Below are 13,761 nucleotides of genomic sequence, written 5' to 3'. Positions count from 1 at the left end.
TTGCCAATAATGACACTTTCTTTCTATAGTTGTTGACTAGAATTTCAGCAAGAAAACTCAGAAACTTTTGGAGCGTCACCTATTCTCCCTCTCTTTCTCTCTGGTTTCTTTTTCTTGTCTTCACTTATTCAGTTAAAGTGTACTGCACTTTTATTTAGTTATACCAAAATAAATGGAAAGAAAATCCTGAAGCAGGAGATGAATGTAAACTGGGAAAATCTTGCAAAATCACAAAATAATTCTTGGTGCTTCCAGAGACAGAAGAAAGCACTGAAACAGACCCACTCTCTCTGTAGGAGAGTGAAAGTTGACAACCTCTGCAATTAAAGATGACATTTGCTGCCTCTTATTTCTTAGATTCCAAATGGTATTGTCAACTGTAATATGAACTTGATCTCTTTTTAACTGGTATCATGAATACAGTCCATTGGCCAAAAAAAAAATAAAAGTGTGTTTGCTATCAAGAGACTAGTAATGCTACCTGACATGGGTACACGTGCTTTTCAGTTTCCAAAACCTATTCATAAACATCGTCTCATTTGATGCTCACAGCAATTTTGTGGGATCCACAGAAACAGCATCAATGTGTAGGAGGAAAGTTTCAATTAATCATCTCTATGAGGGCAGCAGCAAGCTTAGAGGACAGCAATGTTTATCAGGGTTAAAAGTAAAATAATGGGTCAAATAAAAATAAACTTCATCCATGAAAGAAATAATTGATAAGGTGGACTTCATTCAAATTAAAAACTTCTGCTCTGCAAAGGACAAATATATGTCAAGAGAACAAGACAGGCCACAGATTGAGAAAAAATATTTGTAAAAGATATATCTGACAAAGGACTGTTATCCAAAATATATAAAGAACTCTTAAAATTCAACAGTAAGAAAATGAACAACCTGATTTAAAAATAGGCCATAGCCCTTAACAGACACGTCACCAAAGAAGATACACAGATGGCTAATAATCATATGAAAAGATGCTCCAGATCATATATCATCAGGGAAATGCTAATTAGAACCACAGTGAGATACCACTATCCACCTGTTAGAATGACCAAATTCCAGAACACTGACAAGGCCAAATTCTGGTGAAGATATGGGGCAACGGGAACTCTCATTCACCTCTGGTGGGAATGCAAAATGGTGCAGCCGCTTTGGAAGACAGTTTGGTGGTTTCTTACAAAACTAAACATACTCTTACCATATGATCCAACAACCTTGCTCCTTGGTTTACCCAAAGCAGATGAAAAAGTACGCCCACACAAAAACCTGCATGTGGATGTTGATAGCAGCTTTACTCATAAACTCATAATTGCAAAACTTGGAAGCAAACAAGATGGTCTTCAGTAGATGAATGGATAAACAAATTGTGATCCATCTGGATAATGGAATATTATTCAGCGCTAAAAAAAGAAATGAGCTAAAAAAAGACATGGAGGAATCTTAAATACGTATTACTAAGTGGAAGAAGCCAGTCTGAAAAGTCTATGTACTGTATGATTCCAACTATACAACATTCTGGAAAAGGCAAAACTATAGTAAAAAGATCAGTAGTTGTCAGGCGTTAAGGGAGAGTTAGGGATAAAAAGGGGAATTAAGCACATAGGATTTTTAGGGCAGTAAAACTACTGTGTATGATACTATCATGCTGGGTCCACACCATCATACATTTGTCAAAAGTGATAGGATGTGGACTTCCCTGGTGGCCCAGTGGTTAAGAATCTGCCTGCCAATGCAGGGGACACGGGTTCGAGCCCTGGTCCGGGAAGATCCCACATGCCGCGGAGCAACTAAGCCCGCGTGCCACAACTACTGAGCCCACGTGCCTAGAGCCCGTGCTCCACAACAAGAGAAGCCATGGCCATGAGAAACCCGCGCACCGCAACGAAGACACAAAGCAACCAAAAATAAAATAAATTAAATAAATTTAAAAAAAAAAGTGATAGGACGTACAACAGTAAGAATGAAACTTAATGTAAACTATGGACTTTAGGTGATGATGATGTATTGGTGCAGGTCCATAGATTGTAACAAAGGTACCACCCTGGTGGAAATGTTGATGGAGGTTGTGCATGTGAGGGAGCAGGGGTGGTATATGGGAACTCTCTGTACTTGCCGCTCAGTTTTACTGTGAACTGAAAACTTCTCTAAAAAATAAAGTTATTAATTAAAAAAGGAAATGACAATAAAAAGCCTCAAGATTTAACATTTCAGTTAAGAGATTTTAATCGCAGTACAGGATGGATTCCATTTTAGTGTTCTGCAAGAAACAAATTTAACAAGTCGATCTTTTTGTAACCCCTTACAGAAAACCCTGAGTAGAAATCAGAATTCAGTCGACAAGTCAGTGCAAGTTGAAACCCCGAATGGCAGGGCAGCTTAAGTGTTTTACACATGTGTCAAAAGATCAGCCAATTTAATTAGAGTCTTGGTCCTCTGCCAAGCACAGCAATGACAGTGGCATTATCAGTGGAACCAATTTGGGATCGTCTTTTCATTCCAGACATATGAATCACTCTAGGTATTGGAATAACAGCACAGTGGCTTCTTGCAAAGGAAAAGATTGCAGGATGCCTCAACACATAGACAATAAGATCGGAAATACTCAGTTGCACACACATGGAAAACAGCGATCTGATCTTGCAGTATCTCTTTGAGAAGCCCAGGATAGACAGGAGAGAACGTGCAAATGTTCTTTCACTTAGAAGATGAATGTGATTAAATGCACATTTCATGAAAGGTGTATGTGTTACCTGTCCCAGAATGTGTTGGTTCTAGTCTGAAATGCATGCTGAGTTATCCCAACCATTTACAACTTTTAGCATTGCAGATGGTCAGAAAATTGACTGTGACCCAAATTTAGCCTCTCTCTCTCTCTTAACTCTTCTGGCACAATGAGAGCTGTAGGATCACAGGTCATTTATAAATGCTTCAATTCCATCAAACTTATTACTCACTTTATTTAGACTATATCTCATTTTAAAATTTTTAGGTGTTTCTTATTTAGAGTATACATTTTCCCATTCTCTTGGTTTAATTAATTTATAAGTGAAAATTGAGCTAGACTTTTTACTTTTTTCAAACAATTGCTTTTCTCTCTGAAATATTCTCTCTTGGATAATTCTTATTATTTCCTTCAGCACAACACAGGCACCACTGTACCAGGAGGACTTCCAAAACTCCTTCTGAGTGTAAACGTCTCTTACATTCTCTTCTGTCCAGTTTAACTAGCCAAGATTTTGTCTCTCGCCTCCTGGATGTGAGGAACAGGAGTGTTGGGACCCGGTATGGTTATCAGCATAGAAGAGATGCTCTTAATGTTTAATGAATAAATTAAAGTGTGAATAAAGGATGGGAACAAATTCTTTCTTATTTCTTCAACAGAATTCAGATCATACAAGTTTAAAAATTTCATGTAGATCAGTTTCTTTAGACGTAGAGGGATTTATCTACCAGCTCAAGAGTTCTCAAGCTTAAGTAATATATCAAGCACTTTTTCTCACCAAGACTAGATTTAAAATATCTAGAAAGTTACAAAATGGATATAATAAACACCAAAAGTCCTGCCACTTACAATTTTAACTTAACATTTTATTGTATTTTATTCTGGGTTTTTTCAAAATATCTATACAAGCAAAGGTCTCTTTCAACAGGTATACGGTGCCAGTCACGGGCTTCCTGACTTTCTGCTTCACATTCACCCTTTTTTGCCTGCTCTGCGAAAATAGGTGTGGGTCCTTTAAAGATTTTTCCTTTGCCCGATGGAACAATGCTAAACTTTGTCGATAGAGGGCGCAGGAGGACAGGGTTTGCCTCCTAGTTCCGGTGTCTCCCTCAGCCCAGCACACATCCCCAGGTGAGCCTCCTTTGGAGCCGGTGGCTTGCCCAGGACCCAGCTTCCGCAGAGCTCACAGCTCCTCCACTGCTCTGCATGCAGCACCCGGCAGCCCGCGGCATCAGCGGCAGCAGCGTACCGCCCTCTCCCCCGGCACTCCTGGGCGGTTTTGTAGCTCCGTCCTTCCTCATGAACACCTTTCCCTGGCATCCTCTAGGGCAGATTTCCAAGGAATATGGCCAGCACAACACCACGACAACTTCTCAGCAAGCCGCAGCCTGCCCTCTCAACAAGATGTGGATTTCAGCCCAACTGGTGGGGTAAGTGGAGAAAAGGGGGTTCCATCTCAGCCCTAAGTACAGTGGCTGCTCCCTGTTTTTGCTCTTTCTACATTCTTTCGTTCTCGCCTCATCATTCCGATCTCCTGTTACAGTTATTAATTCTTTACATTCAACTTTCCCTTTTAAATTAAGGTGTGGTTTCTTTCTGTTGACTGGACCCAAGCAGAAGTAGATACCAGCAAGTGTCCCTTTCAGCAAGTATATTAAATGTATATTTCTCTAATAAGGTGTGGAGTTAATGAATGTTGCTGGCGCAGCTGCTTTTACATCTGGACATATGGCACGCATTGATGTGTTATGTGCTTGTACATCTTGTCCCATAAGTGCCAGAGGGAATGATTCTGGTCATGTAGAGAAGTACTACCACCCTTGGGGACCTGTCATCCTGACTCCTCTGAGCTATAAGTCCCTGTGACTAACGATTATGCCCATTGGAGTCTCGGGCAAAGAGAGGCAGCCTCTACTCAGACGCACCCCTAGGGGTCTTGAACGTGTCACTCCCCGATGCGATCGCTCCCACCCCGCGTTCCTGCTTTTGAAAAGCAGCTGCTAGGCTCTTGGGCGCTCATGAAGGCCAGGTGACCCTCCTGCCTGATATTCCCATCTGAGGCGGGTAAACTTGAACTCAATGACTACAAGGCGTGGAGAACCCAACAAGCCCTGCTTGCGAAGGTTTCAGCCCACCTGAGCCTGCAGCGTCACAGCTCTCTGTGGAAAAGTGGCCACTAGCTCTCTGAGGGCAATTTTATCCCCCGCCTCTTCCATAAAGCCAAGCTGCTGGCTCTAGGGGACCCTCAACTCACAAAGGGGCACAGCTGGGGAATTAATGAGACATGTATTCTTTCAATTAATTTAACCAATTGAATATATGGAAGAGAGAAAAAGAGAGAGAGAGAGAGAGCGACCCAGCTCATTGGACATCACTGGAAGTACCAGGGAGCCAATTTCATTTGTTTTTTTTGAAGTATAGTTGATTTACAACGTTGTGTTAGTTTCTGCTGTACAACAAAGCGATTCAGTTATTCTTTTCCATTATGGTTTATGACAGGATTTTGAATGCAGTTCCCGGTGCAATACAGTAGAACCTTGTTGTTTGTCCATTCTATATATAATAGTTCACATCTGCTAACCCCGAACTCCCACTCCATCCCTCTCCCCAACCGTGGCAACCACAAGTCTGTTCCTTACATCTGTGAGTCTGTTTCATAGGTAAGTTCATTTGTGTCATATTTTAGATTCCACATATAAGTGATATCATATGGTATTTGTTTTTCTCTGTCTGACTTACTTCACTTAGCATGATAATCTCTAGGTCCATCCATGTTGCTGCAAATGTCATTGTTTCATTCTTTTTTTATGGCTGAGTGATATTCCATTGTATATATATACCACATCTTCTTTATCCATTCATCTGTCAATGGCTATTTAGGTTGCTTCCATGTCTTGGCTATTGTGAATAATGCTGCTATGATCATAGCATGTAGCTTTTTGAATTGTAGTTTTGTCTGAGGACACCAATTTCTTTCTTTTTTTTTTTAAACATCTTTATTGGAGTATAATTGCTTTACAGTGGTGTGTTAGTTTCTGCTTTATAACAAAGTGAATCAGCTATACGTATACATATATCCCCATATCTCCTCCCTCTTGCGTCTCCCTCCCTCCCACCCTCCCTATCCCACCCCTCTAGGTGGTCACAAAGCACTGAGCTGATCTCCCTGGGCTATGCGGCTGCTTCCCACTTGAGGACACCAATTTCTTACTCTGAAAATTGGCAATTAGAAGGAAAGAGTTATCTTGCCTTTCAGGATAAACAAATAGCCCTAACTGAAGAGTGACAGTTCTTATTTACAGAGGAATTCCAGCTAATACATACGAAAGAAATGATATGAAAGTATCACTTAGCCACCCCTAATGAAATAATTGAATCAGGCAATAGTCATCAAAGGATAATATCACTTGACCAATGATTGGTGGGGAGCTACGATGGAGAGATCAGGCTGTCACCACCCAAACCCTTTGATCTGTCTTAGCATCACTAAAAATAGAAACCAGACATTAGGTGCCTCCAGATGTAATGCAATATGAGGAACACAGCACCAGCTGTAACATATTCTTGCCAAAAAAAAAAGTTAAACCTGAATCTAGTCAAGTCTCTAGGGCGAACTAGAAGACATACAGGGGATAGAAAGGAAGTTAAATAAAATCACAGAGATACGAGAAAACAAATCAATCAGAATGTGGGACATTCTACAGGACAACTGGTCTGGCTTATTGAACAAGCCAATGGTGGAGGAAAGGGGAGGCCTCAGTTTGATGAAAAGAGCCTTAAAAAGCACAACCACCAAATGTAATGAGTGGACGCTGAATCCATCCTATTTTGAATAAACAATGTCTACAAATATTTTGAGATAATCAGGAGAACTTGGTCATAAAATGGTTCTGAAGAATTATTGTTAATTTTATTACGTGTGATAATAACATTGTGATTAAAGAAGAAAATGTTTTTATATTTTAGGGACTAAAATATGCTGGAGGGAAATGACATGTCTAGGATTCTCTTGAAAATACTTTAGCAAAGAAAAAGAAAACAGACATGCATAGATGAAGTAAATGTGGAAAAATCTTGTTAACTGTTGAATCTGGGGAAATGGTATATAGGCATTCATGGCACTGTTCTCTGAAATTTGGGGCATGTTTTATAATAAAATCATTTAAGGCCTTTTAGACAATAGATGAAATAACATAACAAAGTAGAAATTAGAAGCCATTAAAATGAGCAGAAAAGGAACTAAGTATCAAAAATTCAGGGGATATGTAAAAAATATTCACCAGAAAAATTGTAGCCTTAAATGTATTTATTATTTTTTTAAAGAGTGACAAAAATAAAAAAGAATTTAAAGCTTAGGAAAAGGTACACTTCTGCATATGGTTGAGATGGGACTGGATTTACCCACCTGCCTGAAACAACAAAAAACTAGGCAACATGTAGAAAACAGTGATTGCCAACATACTGAACATCAGGCAACAAAAGAAAGTGATCCCAGAGAAACAGAAAACAAGAGAGGTGAGCCCTATGATTAACCCATTTTCTTGCATCAAGTTTCCAGGCCATAGAGAAGTGGGCATGAACCCAGGACTATGTTCCAGAACTATGGCTCTATAGTTTAGTAAAAAGTTAAACAAAGGTCTGACATAAAATCCAGCCATTCACTTAGGTGTTTACATAAATGAAATGAGGGAGTACGTCTATACAAAGATCTGTACATGACTGCCCTTAGCAATTTTATTCACAGTAGTCAAAAGCTAGACGTTACTCTAATGTTTAACAACAGGTGAATTGACACATTACGGTATATTCATACGACGAAATGAAGTACTACCTAGCAGTAAGAAGGAACGAGCAATTGATATATGCAACATCATGGATGAATCTCAAAATACTTATGTTATTTATATAAAATTCTACAAAATGCAAACTAATTATTGTGTCAGAAAGCAGACCAGTGGCTTCCTGCAGAATGAGGGTGGAGCGGGTGAAGAAAGGCAGGATGGAGAGATTTTTTAAAAAAGCACAAGGAGATTTTGGGGAGTGATGTATATGTTTATTATTTTGTTTGTGGTAGTGGTTTCATGGGTGTCAGATGTGTTGAACTTAGAAAATTGTACAATTGAAGAATATGTAGTTTACTGTGTTCAACTCTATCTCGATAAAGCTATTTAAACAATAACAATGAAATACCATTTAATATTCATTAGATGGAAAAATTTTAAAAGATTGACAGTATCTAATCATTACGAGGTTGTAGAAGAAAGAACATTATCATATATTATGGTATATGAGTAGGGAATGGCATTGTGGAGGGTAATTTGTCAGAATCCTTCAAGATTTCACAGGTGCATTTAAAACGTGCTGTGAATGTAGGGAGTTCTCTGGGAAGATGGTGACCCAAATGCTTCTGTGCCCCCTTCCTCGCCCAACTACTTCTTTTGAGCAAAATAGCTGCTGGGCTTCCAGACTTCCATATTTTGCCTGGGGATCTGCCAGGATTCAGGTGCAGAGGACCTTGCTAGCTTCCCCCTCACTCTCTGCTGGGCTCACCCCCTACAAAGCAGAACAGCTTCTGAACTAAAATATAAGAAAATTACTGAAGAAAAAGATTTGAAGCAGTGTTGAATGTCTCCTTTGTCATTACTTGAGGCTGGGAGACAGTTAGATGGTATTTACGAACTGCTGCTAGAAAAGGCTGTAATCCAAGATTCCCACATCCAGCTGAAGAACCATACCTCCAGGTAGCAACAGAAACACCTACATGGACATACGTGGTTTCAAAGACTGAAACATCGATATTTCATGTGATGAATATACTAGAGAAATCTGGTTACAATAAACAACAAGTAAATTAGAAAATCAACTTCAAGATGAAGTGGAGAGGAAATAGTTTTGAGCTATGACTCTAGTGATATATAGTTAAATCCAAACGGTTGATGGTAGATTGGGTTTCTAGAATTCTGTATAAATGTTAAGTAAGGAATCTTGCAAGAGAAAAGGTGTTCTGCAAAGGAAACCCTGTCCCTAGGCTGGGAGTAAAATATCCAGTTCTCTTACCTAAACCTGGTACCCACAGGAAGCAAAACTGTCTAAAGATCTTATCTGACAAGAGGAAAATAAGGGGAGCTAAAAGTAAGAAAGCATGAAAGGAATGACCCTCTTGCCTTCAGTCTCCAGCAAGAGGGTCCCCTGCTCTGCACCCATGTCTTGGTGGGCTCGGCTTTCTTTCGTACAGAGCCCACCTTCCCGGGAAGCAGTGTGCTAAGTGTGTGACAGGCGAGGCGTCCACCCACCTTCTTCCGGACCGTGCTGTGGGTTCCTAGGATTCCACCCCATCCCAGTGGTCCTGAGCCAACCCTCAGGGTCTGAATGTGTTCTTTTCCAAGTCTCTTCTCCAGAGAATGAACACACACGGTAGGACCCAGCGGTGGGCAAGGGACAGCTCTCCGTGTGTGTGTGTGTGTGTGTGTGTGTGTATGTGTGTGTGTTGGGGAAGGTTGATGGAACATGTGTACCTTGCATGCGTGTGCTGCTGTGTTCACACCCGCAAACATGATGTCCTTCCTTGTGGGAACGGGCCAAGTTGGGAAGGAGGCAGGGAGGGCTGTGGGCCAGAGTCCTGAGCCAAGATGACCCCTCCTGCACTGTCACTTTCCCATGCAGATCTCCAAGAGGTCTGAGGATTCTAAATTTGAGCCCGGGCTCCCAGTGCGTTATGAAGATTTATTTGTCACCTTGAAGGATAGAACATGTTTTGTATAATGGCTTGTTAGTTTATTGATAACTTTTGCATATTTAGACCAATGGTATGTGGGTCTCCCTTTGCGTTCTTGCCCTGGGCCCTGTAAAGGTCAGGGCAGCCTTGTATACACAAATGATGAGCCATGAATTCGGAGAAGAAAGAGATGAGGATGGGCTGGTGTGAGCTGTCAAGAAAGGCTTCATGAGAATTCACTGCCAGTCATGGCGTTTTAGGCTAGGAGACAGCTGAGATTATGCCAGCTAAAAAGTCAGGTATCTTTTATTTAGGCTCACATAGGGGAAGCCATTAACCTAGTACAGCGCTCTTATTTTACAATAGAAAACCCAGGGAGGTTGGGCAGATAGTAACAGAGCTGGACCTGACCCCATGGTCTCCTGGCAGGAAATTCTGTGCCTCTCCACTTTCCTGTTTGCTTCAGCTGGCCGGTTGGGGAAGAGCAGCAGCTTTGGAAAAACAGGAGTGCGGAGAAGTTCAAGGAGGGGCAGAGAGGAGACCGAAGCTTCCGAAAGGGGGACCAAAGAGTGCCTCCCCTCTGTGTCTGGAAACACAGCCTAAAGTAGCTGCCTTTGAAATCTCATACCCGATCTTAAAGGTAATGTGAATTGTGTATCCTGCTCTCTAATGAGGCTTTGCAATTAGACTGGGGGTAGAACTCAGATGTTGCCCCTTAATTGGTGACTTTGGCCAAGTTTCGAAACTTTTTTTTTTTTAATTTTTTAATTTTATTTTTTATTTATTTATTTTTGTCTGTGTTGGGTCTTCGTTTCTGTGCGAGGGCTTTCTCCAGTTGCGGCAAGCGGGGGCCACTCTTCATCGCGGTGCGTGGGCCTTACACTATCGTGGCCTCTCTTATTGTGGAGAACAGGCTCCAGACGCGCAGGCTCAGTAATTGTGGCTCACGGGCCCAGTTGCTCTGTGGCGTGTGGGATCTTCCCAGACCAGGGCTCGAACCCGTGTCCCCTGCATTAGCAGGCAGATTCTCAACCACTGCGCCACCAGGGAAGCCCAAGTTTCGAAACTTTGAACCTCAGTTTCCACATCTGTAAAATGGGAGTAATAACGCCAGGGTCTGCGTGAAAGTAAATGTTATGATGTATATGAAGCGTGCCTGGTGCTTGATTAGTGTTGGCTGATGAGCTCTCCCCGGCATCGGGGGCAACAGAACTTCCCTAAAGAAATGGTTACTCACGGTCTGGTCACATGGCTCTGCATTGTGCATCAGGACGGTATTATTCGCTGTATAGAATGTATATTGCAATGTATTTACTCCTTTTGGAAAATGATACGGCAGCAACAGCTGAGTTTTGAAGAACTGATGACATGTTAACTTAGAATGAACACAGAGTAATGCTGAGTCCTGATAAATTTACTGTGCAGCAGCTTACAATCAGTTGAGATTCTTGGATGAAGGGCAAGCTTTCCTTTCCAGAGTTCCAGTCTATTTTTGTCAGCAAGGAGAGGTGATATGGCTTATTTTGTAATAATTCTTGTAATCCTATGATGATATGCATGTTCTAAATCTACTAATGAGTTGGCTAAGATGCAGTACTATGCTTTTCTGGATATTTAGGGGGAATGTCTATCTGAGTTGCTGGGAAAGCCATGGAATTGTTTATATGTTGTCCAGAGGAATCAGGAATAGATCTTTGACAGTTGTTTTATTTTTAAACTAGCAAACATCTTAAATATGAAATTTATATGTTGTAAAATGAAATAAGTAAAAATATAGGAATTTGGTAGTATGTTCTCCCTGCAGGGAACTATGAATTTTAGAAGAAATGGAATGTTAAGTTGTATCAAGCTATCGCTGTTGCTGCAAGTAATAGAATTGCTTCCCCCCATCTCCCTCTCCCTCTGGATTTTTTTTTGATCCATTTCATGCATTTCTTCTACACCCCACCCCATACCTCAGACAACCACCAATCTGTCCTCTACATCCATGAGTTTGGGTTTTTTGTTTTTTGTTCTTTTGCTTGTTTTTAGATTCCACATATAAGATCATATGATCATATCTTTTTCTGTCTGACTTCTTTCACTTATTATAATGCCCTCAAGGTCCATCCATGTTGTCACAAATGGCAAGATTTCATTCTTTCTTTTAATGGCTGAAAAAATATATATATATATCAATCACATCCTTTTTACCCATTTATCCATCAATGGACATTGAGGTTGTTTCTGTCTTGGCTATTGTCAATAATACTGCAACGAACATAGTGGTGCATGTATCTTTTTGAATTAGTGTTTTCATTTTCTTTGGATAAGTACCCAGAAAGTGGAATTGTTGGACCATATGGTGGCTCTATTTTTAAGTTTTTGAGGGACGTCCATACTGTCTTTCATAGTGGCTGCACCAATTTACATTCCCACCAATAATGCACAAGGGTTCCCTTTTCTCTGAATCCTTGCCAAAACTTGTTATTTCTTGTCTTTTTAAAAATTGAAGTATAGTTGACTTACAATATTGTACTAGTTTCAGGTGTACAGCAAAGTGATTCCGTTAGATTTTTGGCTATTGAGTTGTATGAGTTTTTTATACATTTTGGATATTAATCCCTTACCAGATATGTGATTTGCAAATATTTTCTCCCATTAAGTAGGTTTGCCTTTTCTGTTGATGGTTTCCTTTTCTGTGCAGAAACTTTTTTGATGCAGTCCTCCCCCTCCTCCGCCTCTGCCTCCTTCTTCTTCTTCTTCCTGTTTTCCTCTTGTTTTGCTTTTGGTGTCAAATCCAAAAAATCATCAAGATTGATGTCAAGGAGATTACCATCTATGTTTTCTTCTAGGAGTTTTATGGTTTCAGGTCTTACATTCAAGTTTTTAATAAATTTTGAGTTATTTTTTGTGTATGGTATAAGATAGTGGTCCAGTTTCATTCTTTTGCATGTGGCTGTCCAGTTTTCTCAACAGCATTTATTGAAGAAACTGCCTTCTCCCCTTTGTATATTCTTGCCTCCTTTGTTGTAGATTAATTGACCACTTATGCATGGATTTATTTCTGGGCTTTTTATTCTGCTCCATTGATCTATGTGTCTGTTTTTATGCCAATACCATATGTTTTGATTACTATGGCTTTGAAATATAGTTTGAAATCAGGGAGCTTGATGCCTCCAGCTTTGTTCTTCTTTCTGAAGAGTGCTTTGGCTATTTGGGGTCTTTTGTGGTTTCATACAAATGTTAGGATTGTTTTTCTAGTTCTGTGAAAAATGCCATTGGAATTTTGACAGGGATTGCATTGACTCTGTAGATTGATTTGGGTAGTATGAACATTTTAACCATATTAATTCTTCCAATCCATGAGCATGGATATCTTTACATCTATTTGTGTCTTGTTCAATTTCTTCCATTAATGTCCTATAGTTTTCAGTGAACAGATCTTTCGTGTCCTTGGTTAAATTCATTCCTAGGTATTTTATTCTTTTTGATGCAATTGTAAATGGAATTGTTTTCTAAATTTCTCTTTCTGATAGTTCATTATTAGTGTATAGAAACACAACAGATTTTTGTATATTGATTTTGTATCCTGTAACTTGACTGAATTCACTCTAGGTCCATCTTGCTCTCCCTGGCACAGTACTTGGCAATGACTATTTCTAAAAATTCCTACTAGTTGCTATTATTGAATGATAGTACAAGGGACAATAATCTGGACACTAGAAGTGCATATTATTCAAGATAACACCTGGATGTTATCAGAGTAGCACCTGGGGAAGCCAGTATAGAATATTTTAGTGAAATAATGGAAGCCTTTTAGAATGTGTGTCTGGTAGCTATTCTCATTTTACCACTCTTGTCATTCAATTAATTCAACAAGTATTTGGGAAAAGAGAATTCTGAGAAGGGGAATAACTAGAGCAAGGACTCCAAGTGGAGGCATACCTAGTATATTCAAGGGACAGAAAGGAGGCCTGTGTGGCTAGAATGTAGTCAACGAAAGAGAAATATAAGGTGAGCTTGGAAGGTTAGTAAAGAGCCAGATCACATAGCACCTTGGAGGCTGTTGTATGGACTTTGATTTTTTTCTTTGAGTAAAACGGGGCTTCACTGGAAGGTATTGAATAGCAGAGACTGCTTTCAATATATTTCTTTGTTTTTCTTTTTTTTTTTAACAACTTTTTGCCTATGTAATGATTTTTTAAAAAATTTTATTTATTTTTGGCTGCGTCAGGTCTTAGCTGCGGCACGCAGGATCTTTCATTGTGGCGCGCGGGCTTCTCTCTAGTTGTGGCGTGTGGGCTCTGTAGCTGCAGCTTGCGGGCTCTGTAGTTGTGGC

The 13,761-nt window shown here is 40.1% G+C and overlaps 1 protein-coding gene across 2 annotated transcripts in view; it reads left to right on the top strand.

Moving 5' to 3' along the window:
• Positions 1-13,761, top strand: part of LOC309647386 (uncharacterized protein) — a 69,182-nt gene that overhangs the window by 10,754 nt on the left and 44,667 nt on the right. The window contains exon 4 of one of the 2 annotated variants that reach the window (XM_082434727.1): positions 4,053-4,155. In XM_082434727.1, coding sequence (XP_082290853.1) covers positions 4,053-4,155 — 103 coding nt within the window. Of the gene's footprint in view, positions 1-4,052; positions 4,863-13,761 lie in introns of those variants that run through there. The other variant, XM_082434726.1, reaches the window with a different exon arrangement.

This window comes from Balaenoptera physalus (assembly GCF_965194825.1).
Source record: "Balaenoptera physalus genome assembly, chromosome: 18".
Lineage (NCBI taxonomy): Eukaryota > Metazoa > Chordata > Mammalia > Artiodactyla > Balaenopteridae > Balaenoptera > Balaenoptera physalus.
This window is presented reverse-complemented; position numbering and strand designations above follow the sequence as displayed.